General features: G+C 38.7%; 3 protein-coding genes across 4 annotated transcripts in view; 2 read left to right on the top strand and 1 right to left on the bottom strand.

The window, feature by feature from the left end:
* The first annotated feature begins 1,071 nt into the window (after nt 1-1,071).
* Nucleotides 1,072-4,043, top strand: LOC115429093 (serine protease hepsin-like). Its single transcript, XM_030148342.1, has 7 exons — nt 1,072-1,126; nt 1,257-1,331; nt 1,990-2,173; nt 2,264-2,339; nt 2,771-2,960; nt 3,040-3,179; nt 3,843-4,043. Exons 1-7 carry the CDS (start codon nt 1,072-1,074, stop codon nt 4,041-4,043), a joined length of 921 nt encoding a protein of 306 aa, XP_030004202.1.
* A 1,201-nt stretch (nt 4,044-5,244) lies between these two features.
* Nucleotides 5,245-8,105, top strand: LOC115429092 (chymotrypsinogen B-like). The gene is made up of 5 exons (XM_030148341.1): nt 5,245-5,318; nt 5,412-5,569; nt 5,656-5,760; nt 6,388-6,524; nt 7,944-8,105. The coding sequence occupies exons 1-5, from the start codon at nt 5,245-5,247 to the stop codon at nt 8,103-8,105; spliced, it is 636 nt and encodes a 211-aa protein (XP_030004201.1).
* A 254-nt stretch (nt 8,106-8,359) lies between these two features.
* stab2 (stabilin 2) overlaps nt 8,360-19,160 on the bottom strand; it is a 58,441-nt gene continuing 47,640 nt past the window's right edge. For both annotated transcript variants that reach the window (XM_030150876.1, XM_030150877.1), the window contains 8 exons: nt 18,926-19,091; nt 18,382-18,488; nt 18,055-18,174; nt 17,820-17,966; nt 12,801-12,911; nt 12,573-12,704; nt 11,302-11,427; nt 8,360-9,187 (listed from right to left, as the gene is read on the bottom strand). In XM_030150876.1, coding sequence (XP_030006736.1) covers nt 9,128-9,187; nt 11,302-11,427; nt 12,573-12,704; nt 12,801-12,911; nt 17,820-17,966; nt 18,055-18,174; nt 18,382-18,488; nt 18,926-19,091 — 969 coding nt within the window. In that variant the 3' untranslated portion in view covers nt 8,360-9,127. The remainder of the gene's footprint in view (nt 9,188-11,301; nt 11,428-12,572; nt 12,705-12,800; nt 12,912-17,819; nt 17,967-18,054; nt 18,175-18,381; nt 18,489-18,925; nt 19,092-19,160) is intronic.

Raw genomic sequence — 19,160 nt, 5'->3', positions numbered from 1 at the left:
ATGGACTCCTGACCCTACGTGTATGTTGGTTGATTGACAGCGGACACAGCCAATGGTGATAGCGCTAACACCACTATAAAATGAAGGTCATGTTTGGGAAAAGGCGACTGTCCTGCACTGTTATGGGGTCCCATACCGCACTGAGGAGAGCCAGAGCCAACCACATGTGGGACATCGTCTCAATTTGCGGGACGTGGAAAAAATGGCCATAATCCTGTGCGGTCCTGCACAAAGCGGTACACCTGGTCAGCCTACCTCGCCTTTTCTCCGCTTCCGAAATTGCGAATCTGAGAGCTTGGACAGACTTTTCATTGTAATAAATGATATGTACCTGGATGCTCTGCTGCATAACACTTATAAATGACTGTCAGTCAGATCCGCTACTGGTCTCTCTCTCTCTCTCTCTCTCTCTCTCTCTCTCTCTCTCTCTCTCTCTCTCTCTCTCTCTCTCTCTCTCTCACACACACACACACACACACACGTCATGTGACTGAGCCTTGCGCTCTGAAGGTGAGGGAGAGATCACTTATTGGGGAGAGGCTGGGGTGGTCGTGGTGTAGGTTTTTTTTATACAGTTATTTATTTCTTTATTGTTAAAACAGAACATGAGAAATTATTACTTTCCTTTTTTTCCCTTCCCGTTCAGCGGCGCCACCTGGTGGCAGATGGCGGAGTTGAATTTGTAGTTTTAGTTTATTAAATGTTTTTTTTTTTTTCCCCCTCATCAATTCATTTAGCAAACGTTTTCTGAAGTCTGTTTTACTGTTTCAGTTGGTTATAGCTTTAGAAGTTCCACCTATTGCCAAAAACCTTCTGAAGCCAAATAGCAACAGCTAAATCCCAAGCACCTGGATTCAAAACCCAGATTAAGTTAGTAACATGACCCAGTGTGAACAGCACAGGTGTGAGTGCAGGAGGTAGTAGGAGTAGCACGGACCAATAGAAAAGCAGAGGCGGAGGAGCTCCAGGTGTTTCTAATGAGACAGGTGTAACTGGGAGATGGCAGATCAAAGTGAATTCCAGTAGATTTAACTTTGCCTGACAGACCCAGGTAGTCAGTAGCAGACTGACATGATGCTGCAGGTGATCTGGTTTATGTCAGTGTGCCTGTTAGGAGTGTGGACAGGTAAGAAGCAGATGAGTCTATCCTGTCTACCGAGATATTCTACAAATAACACATTCAACAGGTTGAATATCGGATCTGCTGATGGTCATTTTGCTCTAGTTATATTAATCTCATTTGTGTGTCTCTGTAGATGGAACTGTGAACCAAGCGCAGCCAAGCAGTGGATCATTAAATCAAACTCAGGAATATGGAAGGTTTGGGTTTGGTGAGTTCAAAGACTGTTGGACATCTTCAGATTTAAAGATATGAAATGGAAAATCCAAAAAAAACCCAAAACAAAAACAGATGCCAGAAAAAATGAATCACCTTAACTAACAAAACATTGTTTGTCTGATGAAATATTCATGACAAAATGTACATTTTTAAGATAACTATTATGATTTTTGTAAATTTGTTTTATTTGGGCAATAAGAAACAATAGATTTAATACTGTAATTTAAGTCTGTAAAAAATGTGCTAAACAGATTGAAAGCTGTTGATTCCCAGTGAACTTTAGTAAGTCTTTCCATTTGTCATTCTGGTCTACTCTGCGTCTAATAAGTGAACTGGTTCTTGTGCATTTATTTTCTTTACAGAGAGCTGTAGTGTACTTATGGTTAAAAGGATTTTATTAAACAAATATTTTATGGAGGTTACCATTTTGTTGTGACAGTAAGTTGGTGTGTACTTCCCAGGCTCCTCCATTTAGACCTAATAACTGAATATATTATAGCTAAAATAATGTTTGAGGATCTATTTTTAAATTATGAATAGCCCATACATTTTTATTAACTCTTAATCTCATTTTTTAAATCTAATAAATTTAAATCAGTAATATTTAGTCATGTTGACAATGAGCAATGTTAAACCTTTCTACCTTTCAGAGCTGGCAGGGATCAGGTCTTTCCTTCCAGAAGAAGAACTGGAGACCAGGATTATTGGGGGTAAAGTGGCCTGGTCCCACTCATGGCCATGGCAGGCTTGTCTGCAGTTAACCACCATTGCAGCCTGTGGGGGTGCCATAATTAGCCCAATGTGGGTTGTTTCTGCAGCTCACTGTTTCAAAAGGTGAAATATCATGACTGGAGTAAAACCATAACAAGAGTTGATTGCAGACTAGTTCAGTGTGAATTTTCTTGTATTCTATCCTGTTGCTAGGTATAAAAAAGCTTCATCATGGACGGTTCTAGCTGGAAAACATGACCTGGACAATCCTCACGAGAATGGACAGCAGGTTAGAAATATTGTACTGAAAGGAAGAAATGTCTGTTTATTTGCATTATTAAAAAAATATAATCATTAATGAAATATGATGTAACTGTTGTATGTTAGACTAGAGAGGCACCCTGAGCACCTTCTTATGGTTTCATAATTAGCTTTAAGAGGACAGATTGTCATGAAACTGCTCCAAATTTAAGGGGTTTGCTTCTGCCCTTCATGCCCTAAGTTTCTACCAGTTTTCCTGAAAATAGGTGCTGTGGTTTTTCCTTTTGCTTGGTATGAAAAGATAACCTCCTTAGTGATGGAAATTAATATTAAGTTGGAGTTTATATTTAAATGTATCAGTAATACTTCTCTAAAATTACAGTATGAACACATTGACAATGTTTGTTTATCACTGCTCTTCTTTCTGAGGGTTTAAGTACATGTTTAACTTCCCATCAGACAGTTGGAGTGTCCATGATCATCACACATAAAGCCTACAACATTCTGACAAAGGAGAATGACCTGGCGCTCCTGAAGCTGCAGCAACAGCTCATGTTCAACGAATATGTCAGACCCATTGATCTCTGGATGGCACCATTGCCTATGTACAGTAAATGCACCATCACTGGCTGGGGATCCACTCGAGAGAGTAAGGAGCTATTCTGTAAGACAGGGAACACCCTGAATGAAGGAATCTAAATGTTGACTGTTTGTTCTCTATTCATCAGATGGTCCTCGAGTTCCCAGACTACAAGAGGTGAACGTGACCATCATGCCCTCTGACGTTTGTAACAAGTACTACGCTGGCAGGATCCGGCCTTCAATGTTCTGTGCTGGAAAGGAAGGAGGAGGAGTCGACGCCTGTCAGGTATGACAGAAACAACCTTCAGGACCTCCCTTCTCATTATCCAGTTCAGTCCTGTCCTTTCTTGGACTGTTCAGACTACAGGCAAACTGTTTTTTTTCTCAGATCAGATCTTTGGCACAGCCTGTCCACAGACTTCTAAGTGATCACACCGGATTTGTATTGTCATGAGAAACAATAAAGAGGATCAGAGCTCAAAGGTTTGCTTGAGACAGACTTTAATTGAAGCTCCAAAGGCAGAAGTTGGCAAAGGAGAATAAAATGGGAAGGGCTCAGTGTAAAGCTTTATTAAAGTTGAGCATGCATTTGGTAGTTAGGTGGGCACAGGTAGTAGTAAGTTTTACAATCCTTATGGTACAGAAGAACTGGAGAATCCCTTCATGTTGAGTCAGACAGATTTTCTGTAAGCCCAAATATATACTGGAGAAAAGGTTTAAAACAGAGGATGCTCACTTTCTGTAATGAGTAAGGATCATATAGGGTTCACAGGTCATCCAGGTTTCATTCATGATATCGGTTTATGCTCCAGATGTTGCATACATTTCTGTACTGAGGTACTTGTACAAGTCTGATATAGTACCTCCAAATGTAACTTGGATCTGAATTGCAAAATATCAATTGGTGTTTGTACTCATCATTCTGTTTCCTGTGCCTGTCTCATGTCAGGGAGACTCTGGAGGTCCTTTATCTTGTTACACTGGCAGCAGGTATGAGCTGGCAGGTGTGATCAGTTGGGGGGTTGGCTGTGGACGAGCCAGAAAACCTGGAGTCTACGCCAGAGTGCAGCCGCATGCTCAGTGGATCAGTGAAGTCATGTGTACGTTTCAGATGAACAGCACCACAACTACTGATGTGATCAGATACTAATATGTTTAATTATCATAGTTAGTAAGAAAAAAATGGAAACAGTCAATATGTGCCAGAGTGAAGGAAGTAACTGTTATGGTTTATTAATCTACTGGACATATTGGTGACTGGTTAAACTATAACATACGCGTGTTATATCGTGTTGATGTGAAATCTTGTATTCTTGTATGAAGAGTGCTTGTGTTTTATGTACAGATAATCAGAGGGACTCTATCGCAGATGACTCTACAGCTGAAGGTGTGTTTTTATGTAATTATCAAATCATCAATCTCTGGCACATTACTTTAAATATAACTTGCAACACACAGTTACAATGAAATATATAATTATACATAAATTATAACACTGGAGAGTTTCAGTAATAGTACCTTCATACTGACCTGCTTGTGTGATAAGGTAAGAGACAAACCATCCTGTTTACAAATCTGCAGAGGAAACAAATGGCAGATGTGTTCAGTTGGATATGCTTAGTTCTTTGTGCAGGCAGTGATATTATTTTATCCACCACAAATGTGTGTGTTCACCTTGCTGACAGACGGCGTATGTGGGAAACCACAGCGCTCCAGGTGTGTGAGGAATCCGAGCCCCGCTGCAGTGTCTGTGCCCCAGGACGGTCCAGTGTCTGTGGTGAACGTCACTGAATCCTGTCCCTTCACCTGGTGCTGGATGGTCAGTCTGCAGTTCAGTGGGTATCACTTCTGCAGTGGCGCACTGATCCACCCAAGCTATGTGATCACTTCACAACACTGTAATGTCAGGTATGTGTAATGTTAATACTGCCTCTGCCACAGTTACTGCAAATACATTACTGGTATTACTGCAAATGGCACTACAGTGCTGCTGCTGCAGTGGAATAATGATGATTCACCCACTCTGGGCCATTACTGCCCTTCAGTTCACGCCACAATAATTTATCTATCTTGTCTTATTACTGCATTTTCAGTCACCACCTTTGCTAATTACAGTGGTAATACTAAAGGTATTTGCCAAAGATTACCTACAGAGGAAGACGTTATACATTACTACCCTGACACTGTTAACACTGTCAGAAGTTGACCTTGTATGATCACTAGGTCTTCTCCACATAACTGGCATCAGAAACATGCCTAAAGGCAGTATTACTACTGGTTTTCTGATTTGCTGGACTAGAACATATTTAGCTCAAATGTGGTTTAATTCCCAGCTCAGACTTCTGAGGCTAATGGAAGTCAGTGTAACACATGCACAACGTTTTTTGAGTGTGACTCTGATAAGGAAAATCTCACTAGATTTTAAGTAGGATTCAACATCTGCGTTCTGAACAAATTAATTTTTTGGTCAAAATGCTCCGATCCATAGAGTGATATGAGCCAATCTTGTTCCCTGCAGGGCTGAAGAGGATGTGGCAGTTTTGGGAATTCACGATATAAGGTTTTCATCATCACGGATCATCCCTATTGATAAAGTGTTCAACCTGGCACAGGACCACAGCTTCCCCCCGATAGCTGACCTGTCCCTGCTCCGCCTCAGCAGGCCTGCCAGACTTGGTACAGAATTTTTCCAGTTTATCTGCATAATCACACAGTATCAATGTATAAATCCACCTAGACTGAAGAGATTAAATTCTCTGCAGGCAGGAATGTTTGTACAATTTGTGTCCCGGATGAGGATGAGGATGAAGAACTGGATGACAGCTGGACCTGCATTATCACTGGCTGGGGAGCCACTAAAGCCACTGGTAACGTTCAGAGCATTTAACCCATAAAGACCCAGAGCTAAATTTACGGCAATTCCTAAGTGAATTTCAGTCTACATTTAACCTTTTCTTAAGTGATTTCTCTCTTTATTATATTGTTCTCTGTATTTTGCATTTTTTTCAGTGTAAATCATGTGCTTTTTCCAGATTTAATTCCCTTATGTAGATTTTCATTAAAACTCACATTAAAGTCGAAGGTTATTATAAACTGAAGAAAAAGTGACTTTCAGCAAATCTATCATTAACTGAACGTAAACCCAGTGTTTCCATCCACTGTCATTTATCAAACTCCATGGATTTTACTGGTGAATCAGTGTTGTAGAAGATGATGGCGTTTCCACATTCACTACAGGGACATCCAAATGGGTCATATCTGATGACCATGAAAAATGACACACTGGATTTTACACCAATTATTTACATATAATGGTAGGATTAGTGGATCAACAGGTATTAAACATTTTACAACAGTCGATTATCTTGGTTGCCAGTGGCTGTTTAGGTGTTTGTGGGTTAAAACCAAGAGCTGCAGATGACTGTTTTAAATCCACACTGACTCCTAGCCTTGGTGTATTTATCATTCCATTGATGATTTCTGATTGTGCACAGCAACTGTAGATCCAAACCGCCTGCACCACGCTGTACTCACTCTGATTAACCAGACCGCCTGCAACAAGATGTGGGAGTACGCGCTCACCAGTGACTCCCACATCTGTACACATCCTGCAGGATCCACCTCCTGCATGGTATGTATCTGAAACATCCTCTGAAAGTTGCTGTAAAAACACTTAAGTAAATGAAGTCTTAGAAGTTGATGCAAACAATTCTAACATGTTTTCCTACTTTTCTTGATCACCGGTACTTACAAAACTGACAATATCAGAGTAGGGTTCAAACAGATTGCTATTGAACCCTGCGAAGCATCGTTTATAGTATATTTCATGAGAAAAAATAAAGGCACAGTGTGTAGGGGGGTATATTTGCATAGGCAGAATATAGTATGTACCCTTATGTTTCATTAGTACATTATAATGACTTCCTTATAATCAGGTGAGTGGAGTATTGAGTGAGTAGATGACCACCACAGTATCTACCACAGCAGATAAGAATCATTTTGTGTTTTGCTACTCAAAGGCTACATTCACACTGCAGGTCTCAATACTCTATTCTGATTTGTTTTGGAGATCCTTTTTTGCATGGTTGTTCAGTGTAATTTAAATGAACTGCCTTCAGACTCATATGTGAACAGTCTACAGGCCTGAAGTGACCCGCATGCACAGAATACATCATGTCACACACAGCAGACTGTCTTCATGGAATATGTATTCAGATTGAATTTTGGATGGATTTCAGTGACGTAAAAGTTGGATGAATGACTGTTCAGACTGAAGTCGGATTGCAGAACATCAGATATGTACGTGATTTAGGGCCACATATGAAAGTGGTCTGGGTCTGATTTGGGAAAAAAAAATCAGATTTGTGCTGTTCAGACTGTCTGTCACAAAAATTAGATTTGGGTCACAAATGTCAAATTTGGGCCACTTATCTGTGGTGTGAATGTAGCCTAAGTTCTGCTTGAAGGAGGAGGGTAATATGACTGGTAGCTGGTTGTAGTTTGCCACCTTACCAGTAGATGCCAGTAAATCCTACACATTACACCTTAACCAAAACCACTAAACAAAATGGACAGACCATTGGAACGCTTGGTATTTCCTTTTAGAGAACATGGAGGAAGTTTGTGTTTACATACTGTACATTTATTACCCCACCCTCTAAAGGAGAGGCAAGGGGTATTGTTTTTGGTTCGGTTTGTTTGATTGTTAACTTTCTAGCAGAAAAACTGTTGGCTGAATTCATACCAAATTGGGTTTATAGACTGCCAGTGACCCAGAATAGATCTCATTATATTTTTGGAAAAGTAGGTCAAAGTTAAATTAAAAAAAAAAAAAAATCTTTTCTTCTCCCACTGACTTATAATGGGTGAAATTTCATGTCTATAAATACATAAATTTTGTTTCAATTTACTTCAAACTTGGCATATCTATCTCTATCAGCTGGATCAATGCCAAAATAAGATACAATACATGCAAGGGGCGGGGTTTGTTGTGCCTGGAACCACTTGTTATATAGTGGAGTTTAAAGTGTCGCTTCATGTCTGTCCTCAGGGTGAGTCTGGAGCTCCTCTGTTCTGTCGGAAGCATGGTGACTTCTTCCTGTTTGGTCTGTTCACATGGGGCAACAGACACTGTAATGCAGACAAGCCAGCAGTCTTCTCCAGAGTGCCACGTTTTGATAAATGGATTAATGAGGTTCTGAAAGACAACTGAAGACTGCTTCTGTTGGTAGACGCAGCCAGTCATCACTCACAGCTGGATCTGTAATCAAGTCTGAATGGTTAAAATGCTGCTAAAGTATAACTTGAATATTGCCTATATGTTTAAGTGACAACGTGGTGCTATATTTCAAACATATTGCTGACCTGAACTCAGAGAAATATGACCATGAGTTCATTTATATTTATCAGTTTATCTGCTGATAAATGGGAACAAACTTTTACCAAATTTTTAAATATTTGTGTCCACATTAGAGGATATTTGCTGGTCACAAGTACATGTGATGTGTTAAAATAAAACTGATGTTTATGTTGAAAATATGAAAATGAGCAGATGGTTGAATAAATATTTCCATAGCTGCATATATTTTCCATTCCATTTTTACTCTTGTTACTGTGTTTAATGTCTAAGTCTGGGAAAAAAAAACGACACCAAAGAATAACCAAAAACGGGCACATTTAATTTCTTTTCACAGTTTTTGGGATCTGAATTCCCATCAGATTTAAAAACCCTATGGGGGGAATAAAGTGGAATACAAAATTTCAGTTAGACTTAGTTACAAAAGATAAATTCAAAATTTTTTTTGAAGTCAGTAAATTTGAAATATGTAAATCTTAAATTTTTTTTTTTACAAACGTTAAACCAAACTTTTGAGAACTAAAGAGACTTTTTCTTTTCAAAAGCAGAAAAATATCTAACATTTTGAAATAAGGATGACCAGATTTTAAGGCCAGCTGTTCAATATGCATTAAACTGAAACATACTGAACAAGCATTTTATCAGCTGTGACAGAGTTACCACCAAGATTTAATTCTTTACATCTTGATTAGTGTTGGTTGGATGTAGCCTCTGAAAAACGCCTTTGAACCTTTGTCAGGGCACTGATGAAGTGTCTTTTTAATCTGTAGGAAAAAGTACACTGGATGCTGACATTTTTCATGAAGCAGGTGAGAAACTTTTCAGTTCAGAGGTATAAAATCAGGATTTGAAGTCTGATTTCAAGTTTAGAATTTGCCTCAGCTGTCCTGCAGCAGGTCGTATGATCCTCCGTTAATCACCTCATGTTTGTCCTCAGCCTGCAAACAGCCAAACAGGATAAAGGTAAGTCTTTAGTTGTACTAACATGTTTTCCCATTTATTATAGTCTATTAACTATCTGCAACTTCAGTAAAAAAAAACAAAGTAAAGTCCTGCCCCATGGGATCTAATTTCTGATGGTAGTCAGTGGTGAGAAACTTTTTTTTTTTTAATCTACTACTTTTTGTCAATGTAAAGGGTAATTTCACGAGTATTTACATCATTATCAATGGTTTTCCCCTTGCTACCTGTGTTCTACATCACTGATCCACACATTACATTAATATAACACTAAGGCCAGCATGCACTCATGTTTAATCCTTTGCATAATTAATCAAGGCAGATTTTCCCTTTAACACTGGCCCCATTTTGTGGAATGATCCTCATTCACATACTGTATTGCTACGCACGAGGGGCTTTTAGAAGTCAGGTTGAATGAGGGGTGACAAATTTAGAGATGCACTGTTTTTATAGCTTAAATGCTTTTGACTACGTTGCTTGTTTTCTGTTTTTATTTTTGGGGTGATTTTGTGCTTTGGATGAGTTGAAGATACAACTATTTCATGTTTAACATCTGGGGGGGAATGAGTGTTTAGACTTTAACTTTGGATTTGTTGTCAAAAAATCCATAAAATGAACTCAAATTCCCTCACCCTCTTACAAATTAAAGCTGCGTATGACGTTCATCACCAATCTTTCAGCAAATCTGTAAAACCCAAGTGATAGCCTAAATATCACAAATCTGTTAGTCTTTCCATGATTATGCACCTGAATCACTTCCCTCACAGTGAACAACTTCGAAGTGTACTCCATCACAGGCAGTCTGTTTGTTTACATAACGAACATATGTCACTCAGGCCTTTTGGAAATTTTGTTGCGAAGTACATTGTGGGGATGGGAATTCCATGCAGCCGCAGTACAGCCGCAGCAGCAACAAGCATGGAAACAGCTTCATTGCTTCTTGCTGCTGTGACTGTGGAATTCCAAAAAGGCTTGAGTGACATTTTGGTTTGATATGTAAACAAACATACTGCTTGTGATGGAGTACACTTCGACGTTGTTCACTGTGAGGGAAGTGGTTCAAGTGTGTTAGCACAGAAAGACTAACGGGTTCGTGATATTTAAGCTATCACTCGGGTTTTACAGATTTGATGAAAAATTGGTGACGAATGCCATACGCAGCTTTAAGAGAGTTGCAGCTTGTGGTGAAGATGGTAGATATGTTTTTGTGTGAAATGCCTCAGTGGCCTGCATGTCTTGTTGCATGTGGTATACAACACCTATGACAAAATGAATGTTATCTAGGTATATTTCACCTCAGTTCTGAAAAAGTATTAAGAGGTGAAAGTCACTGAAAATCTGGTCATGTTGAAGGTAGAGAGACAACTTTAGTGAGTCTGAACAGACTTAGGGGAAGGAAGTTTACAATGATGTAAATTCTGCAACTGGGATGTGTGGCCTTTCTTTTCATGTGTTTCCACAGTCTAATATTTAAGCAATTGTACAACAAACTGTCTTTAACCACTGACTACTGTGTTGTATTTTTTTCTGAAATTAGGCCTCATGAGGCACAATCGGACTTCAAAACTTTCTAAGTACCATCAGAAGTTGGTGCTGTAATGTGCGTTATGTATAGTTCTAGTATAAGTACAGTGTTGTGTTACTATTTTCCATCTAAATAACTGTGATGTTTTTTTTTCCAGGGATGAGACCAAAGATAAATTTGGTCTCACCGGTCCTCTTACTAATACTAACCATGTATTAAAGCCTTATGATAATATCCAAGAGGACCCCAAACAGGACCCCAAACAGCTGATCATCAGCTGACATTAATGGAATTATATCCTAGAAACACTGCTAATGACTTCATTTAAGATGCCACTTTATTCTTGTCATTTGCTATGTTGTATGTGTATTTTTAAATACTGCATTAGAAAGCGCTACACATATTCCATAGTTTTTATTTTCGCCTCTCTGAGAAGTTTGACACTAACGGAAACACAGCTCATGTGTCTGACTTAAGAAGTAAAAATTGGTTAAAATTCTGTTATTGTGGGAATATTTGACTGTATTTACTGAACATGTATTAGAATGAAATGAAATAATCTCTCACTATAATATCAGATGTGTTGGACTCCGCTGGTTCTGGCTCTAGTTCTGGACCTGAGTCATAAACTGGGTTACAGATGCTGCGGCTGTTCACTGGAGGTGGAGCAGCATCTTCCTCCTGATCATCCTCCTGTCAGGACAATGAGGTCAAAGGTCAGCAAAGAGAAAACCATCATTAGTATCAATGTCTGTATGAACTAAATATGAATGTATAGTACACTAATATAGATGAAATAAAATACAGTAAAGTGTTCAAGTAATGCATGAACAATGGAAACAAGGAGGATCACAATAAAGAAAATGAATAAAACAAGTACATTGAACGTAAATGTTTTAAATACTGAAAAATGTTATGATATGATAATACTACTAATTCTATAATTGATATTATACAAACACTTGTGATGAGCTTGACTGTACAAACAATTTTGACAAAGTTTGCTCTTGGCTGAAATGTTCATGACAAATGCAGTGTCAAGATGTACCTTCTGACAATTTCATCAGATTTTCATAAAACTGTACATTTAATATGACGGAGCCATTTAAACTGGAACAGAAATATGATGGAACATGAGAAAAAAATTCTAAATATAATGTGAGCACAGTCTTAATTTTGTAGTAGTAGCCAAAATTCCTAGCTGAACTAAACATAGCAGTTTGAGTCCAGTGTCTGCTGTTCACATATTTGCTTACTGAGGTATTTGATGCTACATGGATTCTTAATTTCATAATTTCTATTAAGAAATTTCATCAGATGAAATAATTTTCTTCTAATATTGACATTTTTCTTGTGTAATTATAGTGTCTTGCTTGAAATATATATATATATATATACATATATATATACATACATATATATATATATATATATATATATATATATATATATATATATATATATATATATATATATATATGCATGTACATTGCTTGAAAATAAATATATCAATAAGACTCACATGGAGTTGTTTAAAAGGACAACAGCAACAGGAATAAAGCATGAATAAATAAATAACTAAATGCTTTATTGCACACAGCATCAACATGGGGCTCAAAGGTAAGCTTGTGATCAATTGAAGTGGCAAGATATTTGTATTTCATGATCAACAGCCTGATTATCAATGACTACAGAGCAGATAGGTGCAAATCTACAATTAACTCCTCAGTTCTGGCCCCACTGACACTCAAAAAGGTTGAGAGGGCCAAGTTAATGACATAAAACAAAACCGACAAACATCTAATGTTAACCAAAAGTATGCATGCGCCTTCTTTGACCTTAAAGTAGTGGAACTGGAATGGTTTGGTGTTGTGTTTGTAGAAGTGATAACCAACGAAGCTGACTGCCACCACCAGAACAATGAGCAGCACCACACCGACGCCCATGCCTGCTTTGTGCGCCACACGCATCTGCAGAGCACAACACACATGATCACAAACACAAATGTTTTAACAGCTAATGATCCGACTGACAGATGATTACTGCGTGCTCGAGTCAATACTCACCTCTTGGCGAGGAGGAGGGGCTTTCAGGGGTCCCTGCAGAACATGAATGATCCCATTTGAAGCCACAATGTCGGACGATGTGACAAAGCGATCATTAATGTACCATGATGACTGAGGAGATGTAAAAAAAAAGATGCAAATAGAAATGTATCTCTAAAATTAAACTATTTAAAAAGATGTTTCAAGAGAATTAAGATTTGGGATGTATATACCAAACAATATCCACAGCTTCAAACTGAAAACACTGCAAAGTATTTTAATACGTAACAATAAAGGGCTGCCAGCTGCTTGATTCAATTAAACAACAAAACATAACATTTCCTTCTAGAAATGCTTAATATACTGAGCAAAAATATAAACACACCATGTACAGTATGTGTAACTCAACATAGCCAAAATGTGCTCATGATGTCTTAGAATTGTAAAACGTGGTAAATTCCCTTGACTTGTAAACAAACTTTGCGTCCATCTCTCCAAGTGAGCACTTGCACAGTGGTCTAGTGATTCCACCCCCAACACAGGTGTAGCATGTCTAGACACTGCTCAAACAGCATTAACAGTATTCAGGCCCTCCTTATACTGGAGATAATAAAAGGACACCTCAAAATGTCACATTTCCTCAGATGTCACCATGCCATAGATGTCCAAATCATGTGGGAATGGTTCTGGATAATATCCCATAGCTCCGTGTAGCCCTCAAAGAGGAGTGGAATAACATTCCACAAGCCACAATTGACAATATTGTCAACTCGATGAGAAGACAATGTGTTGCTCTACGGCAGGGGTGTCCAATCCTGGTCCTTGAGGGCCCGTATCCAACACACCTGACAGTGGTTATCTGGCTTCTGTAGAGCTTGATGATAGGCTTATCATTTGAATCAGGTGTGTTGGAAGAGGGATACATCTAAAACATGCAGGATACCAGCCCTCGAGGACCAGGATTGGACACCCCTGCTTTATGGGAAGCCAATGGTGGACACATGAGATATGGAGTTGTGATTTCTTTTAACCGGCCCCCACCATGTCCTCACGATTGTCCCTGAATGCCAGACGCCACTATCATGCTATCATGTTCTAATGGACAGTAATCTGTAGCACATTGATCAACAGAATAAACTGTGTGTGATTTAATACATTGTGGAACACCTATTGCTATTAAAATGATAAAGTGTCAATGGTGCATTTACATTTTTGCTCAGTGTACATTTTTACACTAACAAAGCAAAAAGAAACACTCTAAGTGTTTCAGTCTGATAAGGCAAATACAGACTGAGCCACTGTAAGGGGCTTCAATGTGTTTAAGGACAATTTGCACCTTATTGGGGAAATGTGGTGTTTAGCAGTATTATTTAGAATGAAGAACAGCAATGTGATCACCAAACTGACCAGGAATTGAACCTCTGGTCAGATGAAATCAGGAAGCAGTATGACATATGATGGACTGGTTTATCACAACAGTGGACACTGTTTAAGTGACTGGTAGAGACAGAAAACAAACTCTGAAATGGAAAATAAGAGGTCTTTTTTTTTTTTGAGTAATTGCTAAAGAAGCATAATTATGATGTTGGACCTTGCTGTGGTGGAGAGTGGAACTGAGGCTGCACGGGGCATAACGCAGAGTATTAACCACTGTACAATCACAGCTACACAGAGGACTTCAGGTCTGTTCTTACTCCAATATAGTCATTGGGTGTTAAAATACACAATACAATGACATCCCATAAGTTACCAACAGTGTTCCAAGATAACCTATCTGTCATTATAATGCTGAGCTAAGGAGAAAACAGGTAGCCATTAACAAAATCAGAAGTTGGAGAAAAGATTATAATAACAGGATGAACTGGAAAGTGCTGTGACCCAGATTCAAACCGGGGTTACTGCGGCCACAATGCAGAGTACTGACCACTATACGATCACAGCTACACAGAGTAATCAGGGTTTGTCTTTGTCCTTATGGAGTGGTTTGGACTCAAGCTACACTAAATAAAATGGTCCAGTCCCAATGTTGACCCTGAGAGACTCACAGACTCTAAGGCTTGTTCTGGTAAATCCCTGGGGGTTTAGGACTGTCACAATGACAAACAGTGAGGGTGCCGAGGTCTTGATTGTGGATATTTTGAGTCCTTTTACAGCCACTTTCCATAAGTTAGCATCTCCAGCAGACTATATTCTCCTGTGTTATGACATTAAACTTTGGGTTACCAGTAAAAGCCCTGAAGCATTAAAAAAAAAAGTAGAAGAAAAGTTTAACTGAACATTATGACCTCTCCGTGTGTTGGAAGCAACTGGTACCAAGGGCATTGGGTGCAAGGAATTTTCTTATCACTCTGCCCAATTACACTTTGTTTTTCATTTTCTTCGCTGACTCTAACAATTTATGTGAACTGTAGGGGTGAGTGAGCTTCTCTACCCAGATAACAGATAATGATGATGATGGACTACTGCATAAATCACTCCTCTAACTTCTTTTCGATGACGTTTTGATTACTGTTTTCACTATACTTCTCCTTTGCTGCAAACAAGTCAACATCACAAAGACAAACTCTTGTGCTTGGACAGTATTTATGTCTCACAAACCCTAACCCTAATCAGAACATTCAAGTTTCCATGACAACATAAACAGAACATTTGCCAAAATTTACAGAAACACTACATTTACAAGGATTTAAGATGGTTTATAGAAACACAACAAATGAGGGGAGAACATGATTTGATGACTCACCAATTCATCAACCATCTCTGTTTCATTTTAGTTTTACTTTTACTTTTTACTTACTACTAGTAAATTGAATATTTGATAATAAAAAAGTCCCAAACACAAACTAAATGTAGGTATTTAAACCATTATTTAGGTATTTATACCTAAATAATGAATTGTGTAATTTAATTTTATTGTATTTGATGTTGAGCTGTAGTGTGTGCCAGCTGAATTTTCCTGACAGGATTAATAGTTAATCTCATATCTTTATCTCTGGTGTGTTTGTGTCAACAAGGTGATGTCATGTGACATGTAGGAAAGTCATTTCTTTCACATGTTTTTAAGCTCTAATGCTGACCAGCTGATGTCAGCAAAGTCTATGAGCGTTATTGATCAAGATGTAGGATGGACATTGGGATTGGACCAAAGACTGCTGGTTGGCCAGGCCTCGAGATCCTCTTTGTCGGCCCCTGGTCCTTGGAGGGGGTCCAGTTGTGGTTGAATGGCTGTGTGCATCACTCAGGTCACCTCAGTCTCCTTGCCTTATTCTCTTTGCGTTGCTCTGATGCAGTCACTTTGTCACGAAAGATTAATGTGAACAACTGATGTTGTGTGAATTTGTTGCTGGTATGATTTGGGTGGTCGTTGTTTGCGATATTCTGTTCAGGTTTTCTTTTTTTATATTCCTCATTTAATAGGTCTTATTTATTTTATTTTATTATAATTGTGTTTGTTTGTTTGTTGTCTTTCTGCCCAGTTTATGCAGTGCTTTTTCTAGTTATTATTACCATTATATTTATCACCATGGTTGTTATTATTAGTATTGCTGATATTTTCTTGTGAGGGTCTTCGCCTTCTTCTTCTTCCTTTTTCTGCCCTCTTCACTCTCTCCTTTTCTTCTCCTCCTTTCCTCTCCTTCTCCCTCTCCCTGTTCCTTCATGTCAAGTCCAGCATTGAAATGTGGTTCAACAAAACTCAGAATAAAGACAGTAGAATATCAAGGGGAGCCTCATATACTTTATGAAGTTTCCCTTGGCAAACCAAATTTGTTCAGCACAAAAAGGCAGCCCGAGCACCATTCTGCTGGACAAGTTAAAAAAAAAAAAAAAAAAAAAGGGACTGGACCAATGACACCCTATAAAAACAACCAACTGCGATATGATCAAGTGATCTTCTGCATCAATATAATGGGAAATAAAAATGACATGACAAAATCAGAAGCTGACGAAAGAATCATTGTGATTGAGGAACAAGTTAGATAATTCCATGACCTGAATTGAAACCAGGTTTGCTTTTTTCAGTAGTTATTCTGTTCTCATTCTCCCTGCTGTTGTAAACAGGGAGCAGTGAGACACACAGTGGGCTGGAATACTACAACAGTGGACCAGCTGTTGTTAAGTACAGAAGACATCATTCAAATGACCAGAAAAACAAGCTCCTCTAAAACAAGTTCAATACTGCTGTGACCTGGATTCGAACCAGGTTTGCTGCAGCCACAACGCAGAGTACTGACCACTATACGATCACAGCTACAGGAGGCTTGAAGATCTGTCATTATTGTTATAGTTGGTGTCACAAAAAAACAACATCCAAGAACATCCTATCAAACACACCAACTGCGCTGCAACCAAGTGTGATAAGTCATCTGTTTCAATACTGAGTTCACAAAGAAAACTGGATAAGAGAGGCAAAACTACTAATAACCATGAGTCAGTGAATGTCACAGTTGTGGTGCATGTCAGCATATTTAGATCTCATTTCAACCCTTTAAGGTTGAAATGCATGACGACAGGAAAGAATATGGAGAAAGACAAGTGAGAATGTAAATTAAAGGAAGGATTGAGCTAACCAAGAGTCAAATCTACAAGTTCCGGATCTGTGGTCAGATGTGTTATCCATTACACAACTTGTCCTGTCGTTGTAAGTATGGAGCAGAGTGACACACAGTGGACGGGTCTACAGTAACGGTGGAGCAGTTACAGTAAACTGCAGAGCTGAAATTTGTTCAAATGACTGGTAGAAGTGGAAAAACAAGCTTTTCTAAATGGAAAATTAAAACTGTTAAATAAAATCAGAAGTTGGAGCCAGTGTTATGACATTTGATTCAGTTTGAACCCCATGTTACTCAAAACTTTTTAAATATTTGTATGACATGCTATGGTGATTTTCCTGGAAAGATACACAAATATATGTGTGATTTAAGGTTATGAGTCAACCAGAGACTTTTTAATAACGTAAACACTCAAGTCCTACTAAACCTTGGGTACATGAAGTGTTAATTTTGACATGATTTAGTGGTGAAAATTACACTGGGACCTTACCAGAATTGCTGGGTTGAGTAGGTTGGAGACACCAAGGGCAGTGAGGGACCCAACACGAGTTCTGATCCGAGTGCCATTCTTGAGCCGGTTAATTGGTAGAACCTGACCATCTGACAGGTGGAACTCAATGTCCCGCTGGGTCAGAGTCTGTAGGGACACAGACATGTGAAGAGGTAGAAATAGTACTGTGTTTTATTCTTCTATTTGAAGGTAAATTATGTGTGTAATGACTCACATCGTTTTCAGCCAGCCCGCTGTTGTCAGGTACGAACAGAGTGGACTGGATTGTCAGGTTACTGAGACGCTTCATAAATTGCTTCCCTGATGCAGACACCTCAGAATAATTCAGAATTTGCTGTAGACACAATAAAAATAACAATAAATCTTAACAGAGGATTCCATATGCTTTAATAGAGGTTTGATATTATATAGAAACACCTACTGACAGCAGTTTTGAAGAACAGTATAAAAAAGTAATGTAACCAAATGTGGTCATGTGACTGTAATGTAGCCAAAACTAGTCACTTATATGTAAATAAATACAGTCATGTGATAGACTCACTGTGAGGAAACTGGAGAAGCTTGGTGTAGATTTAAGGACTTGCAGCAGGTTTCCTGTACAGGTGAATCCATCTCCAATATAGCCGACTTTACACTCACACTTTACCTCTAAAAACACACAGCTGATTAATGCTAACAGCCAACCAAGGAAGATCGGTACATCAGAAACCCTGTAAATAATCCTAATATACATATTTTATCAATAATCATATCATTAAGGCACAAATAAATCTGACTAAAATGACAGGTGGTACAGCTGTTCTGAGGCCTTCCTGCTGTTCCCTGTGTGAAGCCTAAGACAAGGAGAGCATTGGCAGCAGTAGACCCAGATCTGAACAACCATTAACAAAGATACAAAAACTCACATTTGGAGTACTGCTCAGGTTTGTACTAAGTAAACCTAAGATGCATCCTCTTATAAGTTTCCTATTACTTTACTGTGATAGCAGAAATTCCACACTTAAAAAATGCTTAGTGAGTGTTTTAATATTAGGTTTTACCAATATGGATCCACCCCAAACAGCCTTGTCCTTATTTATTCTCACCCTTCATCCGGTAGCAGAAGGTGTCCCAGGTCTCACTTAGGTTCTTGCGTACACCATAGTCCACAATACCCACATGCCCAAAGCCACAGTTGGGATTAGCGTATGTGGTGGGGTAAGACACTCGAGCCTGGTCTAACCATCCAGCAGCACACATATTCAGTCCACCCTACACAAGAGAACACACAGAGGGGTTACGTATTATGGTCTCACTATGATGTAGTGTTCTCAACTGTTG

Source organism: Sphaeramia orbicularis, chromosome 12, assembly GCF_902148855.1.
Source record: "Sphaeramia orbicularis chromosome 12, fSphaOr1.1, whole genome shotgun sequence".
Taxonomy (NCBI): Eukaryota; Metazoa; Chordata; class Actinopteri; order Kurtiformes; family Apogonidae; genus Sphaeramia; species Sphaeramia orbicularis.
Note: the sequence above shows the minus strand (reverse complement) of the source record. Positions and strands in the feature narration are given on the sequence as shown.